We start from the raw sequence: 14,499 nt of genomic DNA, 5'->3' as shown, positions 1-14,499 counted from the left end.
TGAGTGAAGCTCAACAGAACCTGACAGAGTGAGAGTGCTGCGCTTCTGGAGCTACCATCAACTTCCTGTTTACTATCTGAGGGGGCGGAGTCATTATAACTGTTGTAAACAAGCAGCTGCCATCTTGTTTCACTCTGATACTGACACATTCAAGTGCTGTCTGTACTTTAATTTACTGTATAATAATGTGGAGATTCAGCATCATTTTACAAACTGTCAGGTAAATGATTAGCTCCAATTATCATTTAACTGTAAAAATAATTATTAACAAGAAATCTTAGGTTGAATATCGTACTATTTCATCATTAATTCAGCATGAGAGAGATAGATAGATAGATGGATGGATGGATGGATGGATGGATGGATGATAGATAGATAGATAGATAGATAGATAGATAGATAGATAGACAACTTCGGTTGAAGACAAAAAACAGTTAATTACCATCAATCAGTGTGAAGTTGTGGCTGCTTTTGAATAAAAAACGACACTTTTTTCCATCAGAAACATTCACATTATTTCTGAGTGATGACATCATCGTGGGGAGAAGCAGGAAGTGAACAAACTGGTCGTCAAAGAGAGGCTGAAGACGGATGGAGGACTGAAGCAGTGAGCTTCAAACACACACTGGAGAGTTCAGCCTCACCAAATGAGCTCTCAGGAGACTTCCCTGCAGCCGCACTCATTTTTCAACCTGCTTTAATTGGCTCCCCTCAGTCAGCTGACGCCCTGTGTTGAAGCTTCATTGGCTTTGAGCCAAGTCCCAATTTAACCATCAACCTCATTCTGACACAGCGGCACCGAGGACACGGGTTACCCTCAGAGGAAATCCTCTACACGCTTGATTCAGACGCAACAAGCTTGAACACGGCAGTGATTCTACAGACTGTGATGGACGTCCTCTCTGTCCAGGGTGACATTTAAAAAACGTCTTGTGAATGACCTGCAGTGAAGGTGTGAGAACATGTGTCTTGTTTCATGACATTGTGGCCCAACAAGCATTTTGTGTTTCTTAGCTTTAGACCAGCTGATCTTCATCAGCTGATGCTCGACATAGAACACAAGACAACACCTTCCTTTCTTTCTCAGACAATTATTCTTGCCTGAACCACATGCTTTTAAATAATCCAAACCTAAGAAGATCTTAATCACAGATCCTGATGATCTAAAGGGTTCAGATGCGGCAGTGATCCAGGTCCTGTCAGCGACCTTTCTTGCATGTTTCCAACCTACGCTCTGAATGTTCCTACAACCTGTCTCTTAAAATGACTGAGAACTCTTGATATTTGCTTTAGAGACAATTTAATATTAGTTTGTGACAGCGTCATGGTCGCCTCTCAACATCTGGAGCGCCGCTCATAGACACAGACACGTCTGAGTAAACTGGACAAATCAGTCACATTATCAGGTTCCTTTAACAAATAAAAGTAGACTTTATATTATCGAATATAAACGAAATGACAGAGTCAGATGACGAAAACATATAATTACCTGCTAACGGCGAACTCGTCTTTCTCCTGTAGCAGACGGTGGAGCTGCGACAGAATCTACGTCATCACATGATGTGGCCGTCACTTCGACCGCCGCTGCTTTAAGTCCGTACTGACGGATGGAAATCTTCGTCACATCCAGAGGTTAAACACTTGGGTCACATGAACACAACTGAGCCGTCTCCGTGGCAACAGAGATGCTATTGAAAGCTCTGGAACAAGCCGGTAAGATGAGCTTGTGTTGAGATTTAAAAGGGAACTTTAAAGTGATTTGATGTATTAGTGAAGCTGATGAACTGATGCAACATGAAAATGAATAAAACACGTTTGTGCTGCAGTAAAAACATTCGTGAACTCGTTGAAAACAGTTTTATTTCATTTTTTTAGACAAACACATTGATTTCTGGACCAGAGTAGAGGATGGAAACTTTGACAAACATCTTTTATTATCATTATTTGAAAATACAAATATAAAATTATACTTTCCACATCTGTGATCACTTTTTGTTCTTTTTCTTTTGTTCTTTTTTTTGTCTTTTTTCCTTTTTTTTTTTTTTTTTTTTTTTTTTTTTTTACAACAGGGCTTGAGCAAGCCGTACAAGAAGACCTGAAAGATGCTTTCAGTCAGTCTGTTCTTCAGCTCTCGAGTTAAAAAGTCTGTTAACATTAAAAAATTGGCAAGTGGCAGGAATGGACAAGGCAATCAGCGACCTCCAGAGGAAGGACGAGCGTTTACTGCTACATGTGGAGACACTAATGACTGCACTGCTGAGAGAACATGAAACCTTCAAGTCAGTGTCGAGCTGTGCCACTGAAACGCTCCAAATGAAATTATTATTGTAGTGTTGTCAGCATCATTTCATATGTACACACACACTTAAACCACAGAAGTATCCGAGCCGTCACCAGGCGTGAGCTGAGTGAAGATGTGCAGTCGGCCATTACCTGGCACTTGCCTCAAGATTCAAGTTTAAGTGGATACAGTAGTACACTCACAAAACATGTTCCAAAACCCTCCAGGTCTTTTTTTTTTTCTAGCCAACAATGATGAACTCATCTAACAAGATGTGTAACATTCATTAGCTGTAAACGATCAATGTTAAAGTATAGTACAGCAACGACAGAGCCATGCTACCTTAAAGTGCGAGCTATGAGGTCGAATCAGAACCATGAAGGAGTTCTGCACGAGGACACGAGGAACCGGACCGGCTGCTTCAACAGGCGGACAGCTCATACTTTAATCACACAGGTACAGAGTCACACTGTCACTCAAACCACAGCGCCACATGTTTTACACATCGTTATCATCAGTGGAAGATTTAACGCTGTTTAAACAGTCGCTCGATAAACTCCCTCACCAGCGTCAGTAAAGGCACAGCACTGAACGACAGTGAAATCCTTGTATCTCCTGAAATGCCTGTCATCAGTGGACTTAGCCGGGACCAGTGTGCTTGTGTGTGTGTTTCCTTTATAAGGCTCTAACACTTCCACATACGTGTCCAGTAAGTTCTGTTCATATGAAATCCAGTCAGTGGCAGCGTACGTGAACGCAGCACTGCCTCTGGCTTCACTCTGAGCGCCTGGTTTTTACAGCTACAACCGTGACACAAGAAACATCTGCAGATCCACTGAGTTCTGTTGTCCCGATGTATTGCTCCACAGAACCTGCAGCTTTAATCCAACCAACCTCAGTTAATGTACGCTGGCTTCTTTTAACCATGATCACAACTGTTCCCTACCCATAAGCAAGCGGTTGTTATCGTATCCATGACGACAAAGGTCCTCTAGCTTTAATGAAGTAGTAATTTTAACCCAAAACTACAATGTTTCCCTAACGCTTGTCCCACATATCCAGACACTAGAGTTGGTGCTGCACCATCATCTCGTTTGCATTTCTTCAACGGCTCAAAGCAAACCTGAAAAAATATTGGTGGCCCACATCGGACCTTAACGATACCAGTAAACCAGTGGTTCCTGACCGACAAATCATTTACATAATAGTGTTTTAAATGTCCTAAAACTAAATGATCTTTAACAGCTTTCAATTTTTTTTCGTTGTTGCCACCTGAGTCACATGGTCGGATGTGGGCCACCAACATTTTTGAGATTTTTAAGTGGCCATGAGTCGGAAAAGGTTGGGACCCACTGAAGCGTACGATGTGGTCCAGCCGGCTACGACTTTAAAGTTCCTACTGAGAGTTTCTAAACAATTTAAAGCTGTTAAAAATCATTTAGTTTTAAGACGTTTAAAAACACATAGTTTTTCATAATTACATTTATTCACCAAAACTGTTGGTTTACAAATGATTTATCGGCCCACTTGCAAAACCCTCGCAGCCCACACGGTGCTTCTGCAGAACAGTGTCAGAGGGAAACTTACGTATCTTACAAACCTAACGTATGTCGACTGTGTGATCACATGATCCAAATGTTAGCATGTAGCTAGTACATGTTATCATGTAGGCTGCAGCTCAGGGGAAACGGGAACGAAGGAGAACGTCACCTACATCCGGTGAGTCAGGCTAATGCTAACGCTAATGCTAACCTAAACCTAAATTAAACCTGAACCACAGCGGTCGGATCATAACACTGGTTTATTTTCCCACAGTGCTTTGCAGTCGTGTTGTAAGGCACAGACAAACGATGATGAGAGATCAGGAAGCAGAGGGCAGTTAAAAACGACGTCATTACGTCTGGATGACGTTTTGTTATTTAACCACGACTGCCGTTTCTTCCACGCTCCAGCTGCCACGTCCACAGGTTATGGGAATAAAGAAGCGGGAAAAGGCTGGTGGTTTTTGCATAAACTGTGGGACATTAAGCTGACAACTGTAGCACTGTGCTGCGTTCAGGAACAAATGTGTAACTTGTGATTTAGGGCTGTATACAGTATGTTGCTCGTGCACAGTCGTAGCACATGAAGCGATTTTTCAGGCTGCGCTGGGATGAGTCCACTGCTGTTCTTACACCTTGTGGTGAAAGTGCAGAGCCATGAGTTGATGTATTAACAGGTTGATTCTGAACAACAAAGACGGTTATTGCAGGTTTCTAAGGCTGTGTGTGAAACTGGACGACACGGCTCTGTGATTAAAGTATGAGCTGTTTCCTTCATGGAGGTGATGATGAGTTCAAACTAAAATCTACCAGTACTGAAGTTAACAAGTAAAAAAACAGTATTCAAAAATAGAAGTACCATGGGTCACTGGGATATTTCAAGAGTACAAATATTAAAACATAGAGTTCAGATTAATGATATTTATAATAGTCATTATTGTTATTATCATTAATCTGTTATAACTATATAAAAATATGTTATCTGTTTGATCAGAGTAATAAAATCCCTCCTGCTCTTTATCTCTCGTCAAATTATAACAAATCAAAATGTTTTGCATATCTAGCATTAGCATTTAAGGTAGTATGGCACACCCCCTTTTTTTTAATAACATTCAAGGGTGGTAATCCAATTAATGCCTTGTTTTACAAGAACGACTGTACAACTCGTCTTCCTTCAAATGTTTTCAGAGAGAGCTTTGGTTCGGTGAAACCATGTGACAGCAGCACACAACAGAAAAATAAAACATGTCAGAAAATCAGAAAGTTCTATCCTCACTGGTCCTACATCATCTAATAGTGTCTACTGGAACTACAGAACATCTAGAACTAGTTACTGGGGGGGGGGGGGGGTCGGGGTGGGAGGAGAGACGGGGGAGTGGTTAACAAGTCTGTGTATAGACCACTACACTGGTATCAAAGACAGCACTCCTACAGAAGCTCAGTGGATTTTCTTTTGTTTATATTACTGAGATACATTAATGATCAACTGAAGATTATTGATTATTGTAGAGGATGACGGGGGGTGGAGAGAGAACTGGATGTATAGTACATAATATTATTATTGTTAGTTTTATAGATATTATTCATATAATCATTAACAACCACAAAAATATTGATACAAATCCTTCATAGAAATGTAAATCATACAAGGGAACATACATGTTTCTCTTCTTAATAACAACATACACTTTTTTTTTCTTTTTTTCTTTTTTGGAGTATTTGATTATTACTTGGAGTCATCCCCGTTTTAGAAACAGTCCAGCATTCAGCTTCCCGTGGTTTGTAAAAGTAATCTTTAAAATGTCTGAGGGGAAGAAAACAGCATTTACATTTATCAGTTCATAAACCAAACTTCAAAAGAAAGGTTGTTTCTTTAGTTATAGCAAATTCCTATTTACATGAAATCATAGAACATTCCTATTTTCCTTTCTGGTCTTTGTGATGTTTGTATAAACTCTGTTTGTACGTAGTGACCGTCTTCTCCAGGCTGTTTGGCAACTGACAACATTTAAAAACAGTAAAACTAAAGTCCAGACATGTTGGAGCTTCATCACTGAGTCCAACCGTGCAAATGAAACCTGCCTCAGCCTCGCCTCCCATCACAGTGCAACAACTCCTCTTTGTGAGCCATTCTTTTTCTCTTCATCATCATCATCGCCATCTCTACAAAAACACACAGGACTGAGGTAATAAGCAACACTCATCTGCTGCGCTGCCTCCTCCTCGGAGAGAAACACAAGTTGCCAGAAATAATATTAGAAATATTGCCTTTTGTGTGACACCAGACGTGTAAAGACAATTCGAGCATATCAAACAATATTAGGACACAACCAATTTGTCTTGTATTCCCAGAATTATCAAGTGTGCTTTGGACTGATTTGTGTTAATGCTACTGAGTCGCTGTGACACAGAGACGACCCCGCCAGCTGTGTGTCACCGAGCAAAGATGTTGGCGTGACAACAACCGTGAGTCGTCTTCTTCTAGCTGCAGCTTATCATGCAGGCAAATATGCTGGTATTAAATTAGCAAAGAGCGTATATAGATGTGTGGTGGGATTGTTTCTTTCCTCAGGCGTGGTGTCATGGACGTGATGATCGACCATCATGTCACAACCATACGTCTGTGTCTCTCTTAACCACTAGATGCAATGACTGCGACACGATTTACAGTTACACACTTTTAAAATCTGACACACTATTAAAAGATCCAGACGACAAAACATGTAAAAAACAGGACTGTGAAAATATTGTTGTCCTCTTATTGCCAAAAATAGGTACGTTTAGTGAGCGCACTGCTAGAACCACAGCTACGAAGTGTTGTCGTGTGTCTTGTGTTGATCTGATGAATCAGTAGTGTCTCCACTGAGACACACTGGTTCTCATCAGCTGTCTTTGTGAAATCCCTTCCATCACACAAAGACAAAACGAGACAGGTGTCCACAGTGTCTCCGCAGACACACACACAAAGAGGTGGAGTGACGGGTTCAAAGGATCAGCATCAAAAGAAACTAACGTACACAGAAAATAATCAGAACTAAAAACTCAAAAAGAATTTCATGACTCGTTTAAAATCCAAGACAAAAAGGTCAAAGTTCAAGAAAAGTGATTTAAATCAAGAAAAAAAATCTTCAAACGTAAAACCTAAACCAGCAAATGTCTACACAATGACACCGGATGAGAGTACAGTCAGAGGGACAGTCAGAAGTACAGTCAGAGGGACAGTCAGAGGGACTACAGTCAGAGGGACAGTCAGAGGGACAGTCAGAGGGACAGTCAGAGCTACAGTCAGAGGGACAGTCAGAGGGACAGTCAGAGGGACAGTCAGAGGGACAGTCAGAAGTACAGTCAGAGGGACAGTCAGAGGGACAGTCAGAGGGACAGTCAGAGGGACTACAGTCAGAGGGACTACAGTCAGAGCTACAGTCAGAGGGACAGTCAGAGGGACTACAGTACAGTCAGAGGGACAGTCAGAGGGACAGTCAGAGGGACTACAGTACAGTCAGAGCTACAGTCAGAGGGACTACAGTACAGTCAGAGGGACTACAGTACAGTCAGAGGGATTACAGTACAGTCAGAGGGATTACAGTACAGTCAGAGGGACTACAGTACAGTCAGAGGGACTACAGTACAGTCAGAGCTACAGTCAGAGGTACAGTCAGAGGTACAGTCAGAGGTACAGTCAGAGCTACAGTCAGAGGGACTACAGTACAGTCAGAGGGACTACAGTACAGTCAGAGGGATTACAGTACAGTCAGAGGGATTACAGTACAGTCAGAGCTACAGTCAGAGGTACAGTCAGAGCTACAGTCAGAGGTACAGTCAGAGGTACAGTCAGAGCTACAGTCAGAGGGACTACAGTACAGTCAGAGGGACTACAGTACAGTCAGAGGGACTACAGTACAGTCAGAGGGATTACAGTACAGTCAGAGGTACAGTCAGAGGGACTACAGTACAGTCAGAGGGACTACAGTACAGTCAGAGCTACAGTCAGAGGGACTACAGTACAGTCAGAGCTACAGTCAGAACTACAGTCAGAGGTACAGTCAGAGGGACAGTCAGAGGGACAGTCAGAGGGACTACAGTACAGTCAGAGGGACTACAGTACAGTCAGATGTACAGTCAGAGCTACAGTCAGAGGGACAGTCAGAGGTCTCAGTAGCATGTTTGTAGCAGAGCAGACTCGTCTTGTTTCTGTTGTGGTTTCTGACTGTTGTTTTTGGCTGTTCTTCATCTGGTGCCTCCTCCGCCTGGACTCACTGCGTGGATGCTGTAGTGGTTACTGCTGGATGACATCACCTGTACACAGAACAAGGTTAGAACCTCCGGTCTCCTGAAACACAGCTACACACACACACACACACACACACACACACACACACACACACACACACACAGCCAGAGGCCATCAGCACCACAGTCACATGACACAGGTCTCTGCAGGGCTCTGAGAGCGAAGCGACGTCAACATCAAACCATGTCAGATATGAGAGAAATATTGTGATTGGAGTTATAATCCTGAAGGTTCCTGACTGCTGTTGACAGACAGTCTCATTCAGACACAGCTCCAGTTTAAGTGACCACAGAAATATCAGTGCAGCCAAACAAACCCTACGTTGTTTCAATGAAGACGACTGTTAATGTGGTCTGACATAATAAAACTACACTGTCTTTCTTCCACATCACATCCAGTACAACACTACCAGTGTAGAGGGAGGTAAGTGCGGTGGCTGCAACGGCCCAAAACACTTCCAACCGGAGAAACAAGCTGCAAATTCATAAATGACGAAGATTCAAAAACACATACGGAAATACAAAACAAACACAACAACGGGAACGTGCTGCAGGAAGACAAGACAAATACATGATCAGCAAACACAGACAAAAGCGCTGCTCGTTCAGACAACACAACGGAGGAGCTCCAGGCCTCCAGGGGGAGCTCTCAGGTAAAGCGCTCTTACTTTAACTGAGGTCTCTCCTCCTCCCCGGCTCTTTAGGAGACCAGCAGCAGGTCTGAGTCTGTTCACTCCGATGGGAGGCGGGAACGCGATCACAGATTTGTTTTGGGGTTTTTTGTTTTGCCAAAACAAAGACATGAAACGATGCACGAAGTAAAACGAAGAAAAACATGTTGTTGCATCAGTTCTGTATTTGCAGCTTGTTTGCTGTTCATGTCTTTGTTTTGTCTTCCTTCAGCATGTTCCCGGTGTTGTGTTTATTGTTTATGAATATGCAGCTTGTTTCTCTGATTGCTTTGGGTTTTGGGTTTTGGGTTTTGGGTTGCAGCACGTTTGCCCTTGTCGGCCACTGTAGGTAAGTGCAAAATGTAAATGCACTAAATAGATTAAAAATAATATCAAAAAATCCTGTTTGATGACAAAGTGGTCCCTGAGGAAACCTGGCACTAATGTCACGTACCAAAAATACTATAGTGGTGTTCAGACTGAACACAATGTACATTTTCAAAGTCAGTGGAAAAGACAAAAAACAAATTTAGTCCAGGTAACGTGAACTAAGGTGAAACTGTGAATGACTGAATGAGATAAAATATCTGACCATTAGATTTTGATTATTCCACATTCGGGTGTCAGAAAGACAGAAGACAACAAGAAAATATCTGACAGTATCTGTGATTTTATATTTGATGACTAGATGATGTAGAATTTACTTCCAGTACACGACGACTGTCTCTGCTCCTCTACAGACCCACAGATACCCTGTCATGTCCTTCAGACCGGACACATTAACACAGGGACTCAAACAGCTTGTGCCTCGGCTCTCAGCTCAACGTCTCACTTCCTTCATAATCTGATGCATTGTTTTATTGCCAATTTTGTAATTTGGATTGCTGGTCGGCGTCTATAAAGCGAAGAGGACGTGAACGGCACAGAGCTGCACGTGTCTGATTCCCTGAGCAGCTGATACAGACCTGGAGACCAAGGCAGCAAGCTGCAGTGAGACGCTCTGGGTTACAGCATGCAGAGACGCTCAGACGCTGGGTCCATGTTCAGGGGCCACATCCTGAGCAGGTCTGGCCTACAGCTGTTCCTGCCTTCACCGATGCGTCATAAAGCGCTGCTCCTGTCGCCTAGCAACCTTTACAACACTTCATTTATTTATATTTTTTTTCACAAAAACTTGAGGACTCAACCCCCTGAGGTCGATGGACGTTTCTATTAATTAGAAATATGGTTTGAATGTTGTTAGAATCTGTCGACTCCCCAATTTCTGTTTTATATTCTTTCGAGATTGTGCGTGACTCAAAGCCGGAGCTGGAAGGCCTCGAAGCAGACCTCCAAAAACTAGTTAAAGTAGAGAGACAGACAACATTTAGCATTTATTACACATTTATCTACTATTTAACCACATGTTGCTCTATTTCTATGAACCTAGAGACTTTAGTGAAAACATCAGTCAAGGTTTGTTTTCACAAGAGATTTGGAGAATTTCAAAAAAACAGGCATCAGTTTTTCAGCATTTGAGCCAAATGATCTTTTTGAACAGTGTAAAGAGTCAAAAAGGGGCGTCGTTATAGAACGAGCTGAGATTATTCTGAAAATTGTCATATAGGAAATAATGCAGAAGTTGAGAAAATACTTAGACTTCAGAGGGTTAAAGCCCTTCGTTTGAACAGTTGTACAGAAGTGACAGTGAAATCCTCAGGCTCTTTGTCACTGTCGTTTGCTTCCATATTATTTTTATTACTGGGGTGCAATGAATCTTGGGATAGGTTGGACCAGGAAGGATCCACCTGTCGGGGCGCCCGTCACTGTGACGCAGTCGCTCTTCAAATGTGGCCCCTGAATTAGACACAGCTCCGGTGTTGAAGTGACGGTTTAGTAACACACTCCAGTCTTCTCCCTGACTTCCTGTTCTCTCACACCATACAGCTGTTTGAGCTGAACACGTTCTGCACCATGACTCAGTGTTTACATCGACAGTGAAGAGTGAAGCTCGTTAAGTTATTGAAGTTTAAAACTGAATGAATCGAAATGATGTTTGCTGCCCCTGCGTCAAACCACCGAACCGCTCGTCACCTCACGAGCCAAACACCCCCGTCGATCTAAGTATGAATCTAGCGTCTCTTAGCTTGTTGTTGTGTTCTGCTTCGTGACTAAAACCTGCCGAGGCTCCGTGACCTGCTCTCCGTCAGCATAATCTCATGTTTCACTATGTCATGTCTTCATCAAAATGAACTTTAACAGCCAATGTAAACTCTGTCCATCGTTATGTTTTTATTCCTCTGCGCCACAACAGTCGGAGCGGCAGCCATTTTGTTTTCAGGTTGTCCGTCAGTTCGTCTCATTCTGGTGGACACGATATCTCAATAACGCCTTGACGGAACTTCTTAAAATTTGGTAAAAACATTCAGCTGGACTCAAGGATGAACTGATTAGATTTTGGTGGCTAAAGGTCAAAGGTCAAGGTCAGTGTGACCTCAAAAAAACACTCTTCAGCCATTACTAAAGACTTCACAGCAATTATGACAAAATATTTATTTTTTATTTTTATATGACTGGATAAACAGGGATGTAATCTGAAACTGAATTTAAGTATTTAAATTATAGATATTAAATTATGATATTATTTATCTGTTTTTAGTATTTTTATTGTTATTTTGCAGTTTTCTTTCTTTGTTCTGTCACTTTGCTGCTGTAATACGACAGATTTCCACTCTGTGGGATGAATAGAAGAATATTTGATCTGATCTCAGTCAACAACTGAAGTTAAAGCTTGAAGGGTTTTATCAACATGAGAGTGTCTTAATTTAATGTTTCATTATGTCATGTCTTCATCAAAATGACATTTAACTGCCAATGTGAACTTTTTATTTGTCTCATAACTTGTCAAATGGCAGTATGGATTTAATGACCACATGAAGTCCTGGTCTGAGGACCACACAGCAGCACATAAAAATCATTATTTTATTTATGAGCCTCCAGTAAAAAATAATGTTTTAATTAAAAAACCCTGAATGTGCAGAAGAGAAGAGGAAGACACGGAGAAGTCTGGAGGATTGGAGTATGCATGCAGACATTAGTCCCACTGTGGTGAATAGTGCAGTCACAATGACAGAGAGACGTCTTCACGTGGAGTTCATGATGGAAATCAACAACTTTTCAAAAGGCCGCGCTGCCACAGACCCTGTGAAAAGCTGCGTCACCGGGGACGACGACACAGACTGTGTGACATGAACAGGAAGTAAGATGTGTACGTCTGATGGGCAGGTGGGGTAGTGATAGAGAAATATCATATAATACCTCCAACGAGACGGCAACCAGTCACCTGTTAGCTTTCAGTGGTATCCGTTTGTAAAAGCTGTCGCGATCAACGGACCCTAAAATGTACAGTGAGTGTGTCAGCTGTTGGACAGAAGGTGTGTTCGTCTCTCGGACTTCACGACAGTGGAAATGACAGACAGGCTGAACTGAAGTGTGACAATATGAACCTGTACATGTAGTTTGTGTTTCCTTGGTTTCCTGAATTAAAAATTAAAAAGATGTTAAAATGACATAAAACACTGTTGGTTTTACTTTTGTATCTGACGATGACTGAGTGAGTAACCGTCAGACTGACACTGGACTGAGTGGATGAAACCTCAGTATGACCTGTAGTTAAAATAGCAGGAAACTCTCTGAGTGTGTCAATGATCAACATATCTACAAACTTTAAAATCTCAAACATGTTGGCGGCCGACATCCGACCCTGTAACAATACAGAAGCCAAATAATGTGTTCCCACAGTTTTTATTTAAATGGTAACGATCGAACGTTCAGGGCTGAACTGAAACCTGCAGGAGAAGCTCCGTTTTTCTTTTCTGTTTGACAGGTAGAGCTCGCTCGTCTTCTCGCCATCTGTCTCTGACGCTTCCTGTTTCTAATGATTCTGCAGTTGTTACCATGGATGTGATCTGTTAGCACACAATCACACTGAGATGGTAAACAAGTCTATGATGAGGTCTGGTGACATAAAAGTTCCTGTCATTAGTTTATCACAGTAATTGGCCTTAATATGAGAAAAAAAATAAACAATGAAAGGAGTTAAATATTAATAATGTTTTTAAAGATAATTTAGTTTTAAAACATTTTAAAACATCATTGATATTGATTTATATATATATATATATATATATATATAATTAGGGGAGACTGGAGATGGTTGTAACATTTCTGTCTGTATCTGTTATCTATCTGTTAACACAAGGAGTGAAATATCACAATTCACCACATAGTGAACTAGCTTAACTTACGGCTAACAGCTAAAACATTAGCACTGACAACTAGCATGAAAGATATCTACATAGACTCACAATAAACACGACAGGAGTTTGAGGAGTTGAACGACAGAGCAGAAAGAGATGTTGTTACTTCCTCACATGTGGAATAAGGACTAAACTGAGCATGTGCAGAGTGAATCAGGTGATTCCTAACTACTTCCTGATTGGAGAAATTGAAAGTGATACAACCATCTCGGTCTTCCTTACCTCTTTTTATCAAAATTGTTCTGTTATGCAAATGATTTCTCGGCCCAGTTCAAGCACCTTCGCGGCCCACCAGAGGGCCGGGGCCCACGGGTTGGGAACCAGTGTGTTAGAGAACTACTGGAAGTTAAGCAGGTATTTTAAAGCAGCACAAACCAAATGATCTATTGGACCTCACTCTTCTGTCTCATGTTCTTGTGTGTGATCAGTGGTGAGGAGCAGAACCAGAGGGTGAGGGACACAGAGTTAGTGGAGAGTATAATGCAGTGATGATGATGATGATGATGATGATGATGATGAGGATGAAGATGAAGACACAGATACACTCACAGCGATGCTGTGGCTGAAGCCAGAGCCTGGCTGGGGGCTGGTGGCGCTGATGTAGTTGCCCACACCAGAGTCCTGACTGGCGGTTCCATAGAGGTCCGCTACGGGACCGGGACTGTTGGCCCCGGGAAAAGCTCCGGGCCGAGCTGGGTTGGTTCCTGTGGAGGGAGGGGCAGAGGAGAAGGAGGATGAGACACACAGAGGTGACGGTGTATTTGAGATATAAACGTCCTGACAGGTTAACGTGTGAAACGCTGCAGAGGAGGATCCTTCAGTTCACCTGTCAACCAGGTTCTCTTCAGTCAGGAGCTCAGGTGTTTCTCATTTACATAAAAAGATGTATTACTGTGGATTTTACCAACCTGGTCCCCGTCAAACTACATTCATCCTCAACTATTTTAGTCATTTATGGTGATTCACACTCTCACTGAAGGTGTAGGGCTTTCACACTGGAAAACAAGGGGTTAGGAAGGAGGGTTATCGTCCAGGTGTTAGAAATAAAGTTGCTCAAAATAGAAAAAGTTTAGTGTAAATTCAGTCAGACTCTTTTCCTGAGTCCTTGAATTCTCCTTCTCATCTTTCCTTGACCTCATGACGTTTTCCATCGAGGTCGAGGAGAAGAGGTTAGATAGGAGATTCTTTTGACTTCTCGAAAGTCAAAGGTCAAAGGTCACAGTGATGGATTTTGGCCTTGTGAACACAATATCTCAATAACGCCTCGACAGAACTTCTTCAAACTTTACAAACATTCACTTGGACTCAAGGACGAACTGTCAAAGGTCAAAGGTCAAGATCAGTGTGACCTCGGAAAACACTTTTCAGCCATTACTCAAGACCTCACACAGAAATTATGACAAAATCTCACACAGATG

General features: G+C 42.1%; 2 protein-coding genes across 6 annotated transcripts in view; one reads left to right on the top strand and one right to left on the bottom strand.

Moving 5' to 3' along the window:
* Window positions 1-1,843: 1,843 nt before the first annotated feature.
* The window catches only part of LOC130167646 (RNA-binding protein Musashi homolog 2-like), a 51,318-nt gene continuing 38,662 nt past the window's right edge, over window positions 1,844-14,499 (bottom strand). Inside the window, exons 7-9 of one of the 5 annotated variants that reach the window (XM_056374036.1) lie at window positions 13,631-13,785; window positions 12,081-12,157; window positions 1,844-8,118 (exon numbers count right to left, since the gene is read on the bottom strand). In XM_056374036.1, the coding sequence (XP_056230011.1) occupies window positions 12,116-12,157; window positions 13,631-13,785 (197 nt within the window). In that variant the 3' untranslated portion in view covers window positions 1,844-8,118; window positions 12,081-12,115. The other 4 variants (XM_056374037.1, XM_056374035.1, XM_056374034.1 and 1 more) reach the window with 4 other exon arrangements.
* On the top strand, window positions 6,997-8,008 carry LOC130167645 (uncharacterized). The gene is made up of 2 exons (XM_056374033.1): window positions 6,997-7,823; window positions 7,884-8,008. The coding sequence occupies exons 1-2, from the start codon at window positions 6,997-6,999 to the stop codon at window positions 7,990-7,992; spliced, it is 936 nt and encodes a 311-aa protein (XP_056230008.1). The 3' UTR covers window positions 7,993-8,008.

This window comes from Seriola aureovittata, chromosome 4 (genome assembly GCF_021018895.1).
Source record: "Seriola aureovittata isolate HTS-2021-v1 ecotype China chromosome 4, ASM2101889v1, whole genome shotgun sequence".
Classification (NCBI taxonomy): Eukaryota; Metazoa; Chordata; class Actinopteri; order Carangiformes; family Carangidae; genus Seriola; species Seriola aureovittata.
Note: the sequence above shows the minus strand (reverse complement) of the source record. Positions and strands in the feature narration are given on the sequence as shown.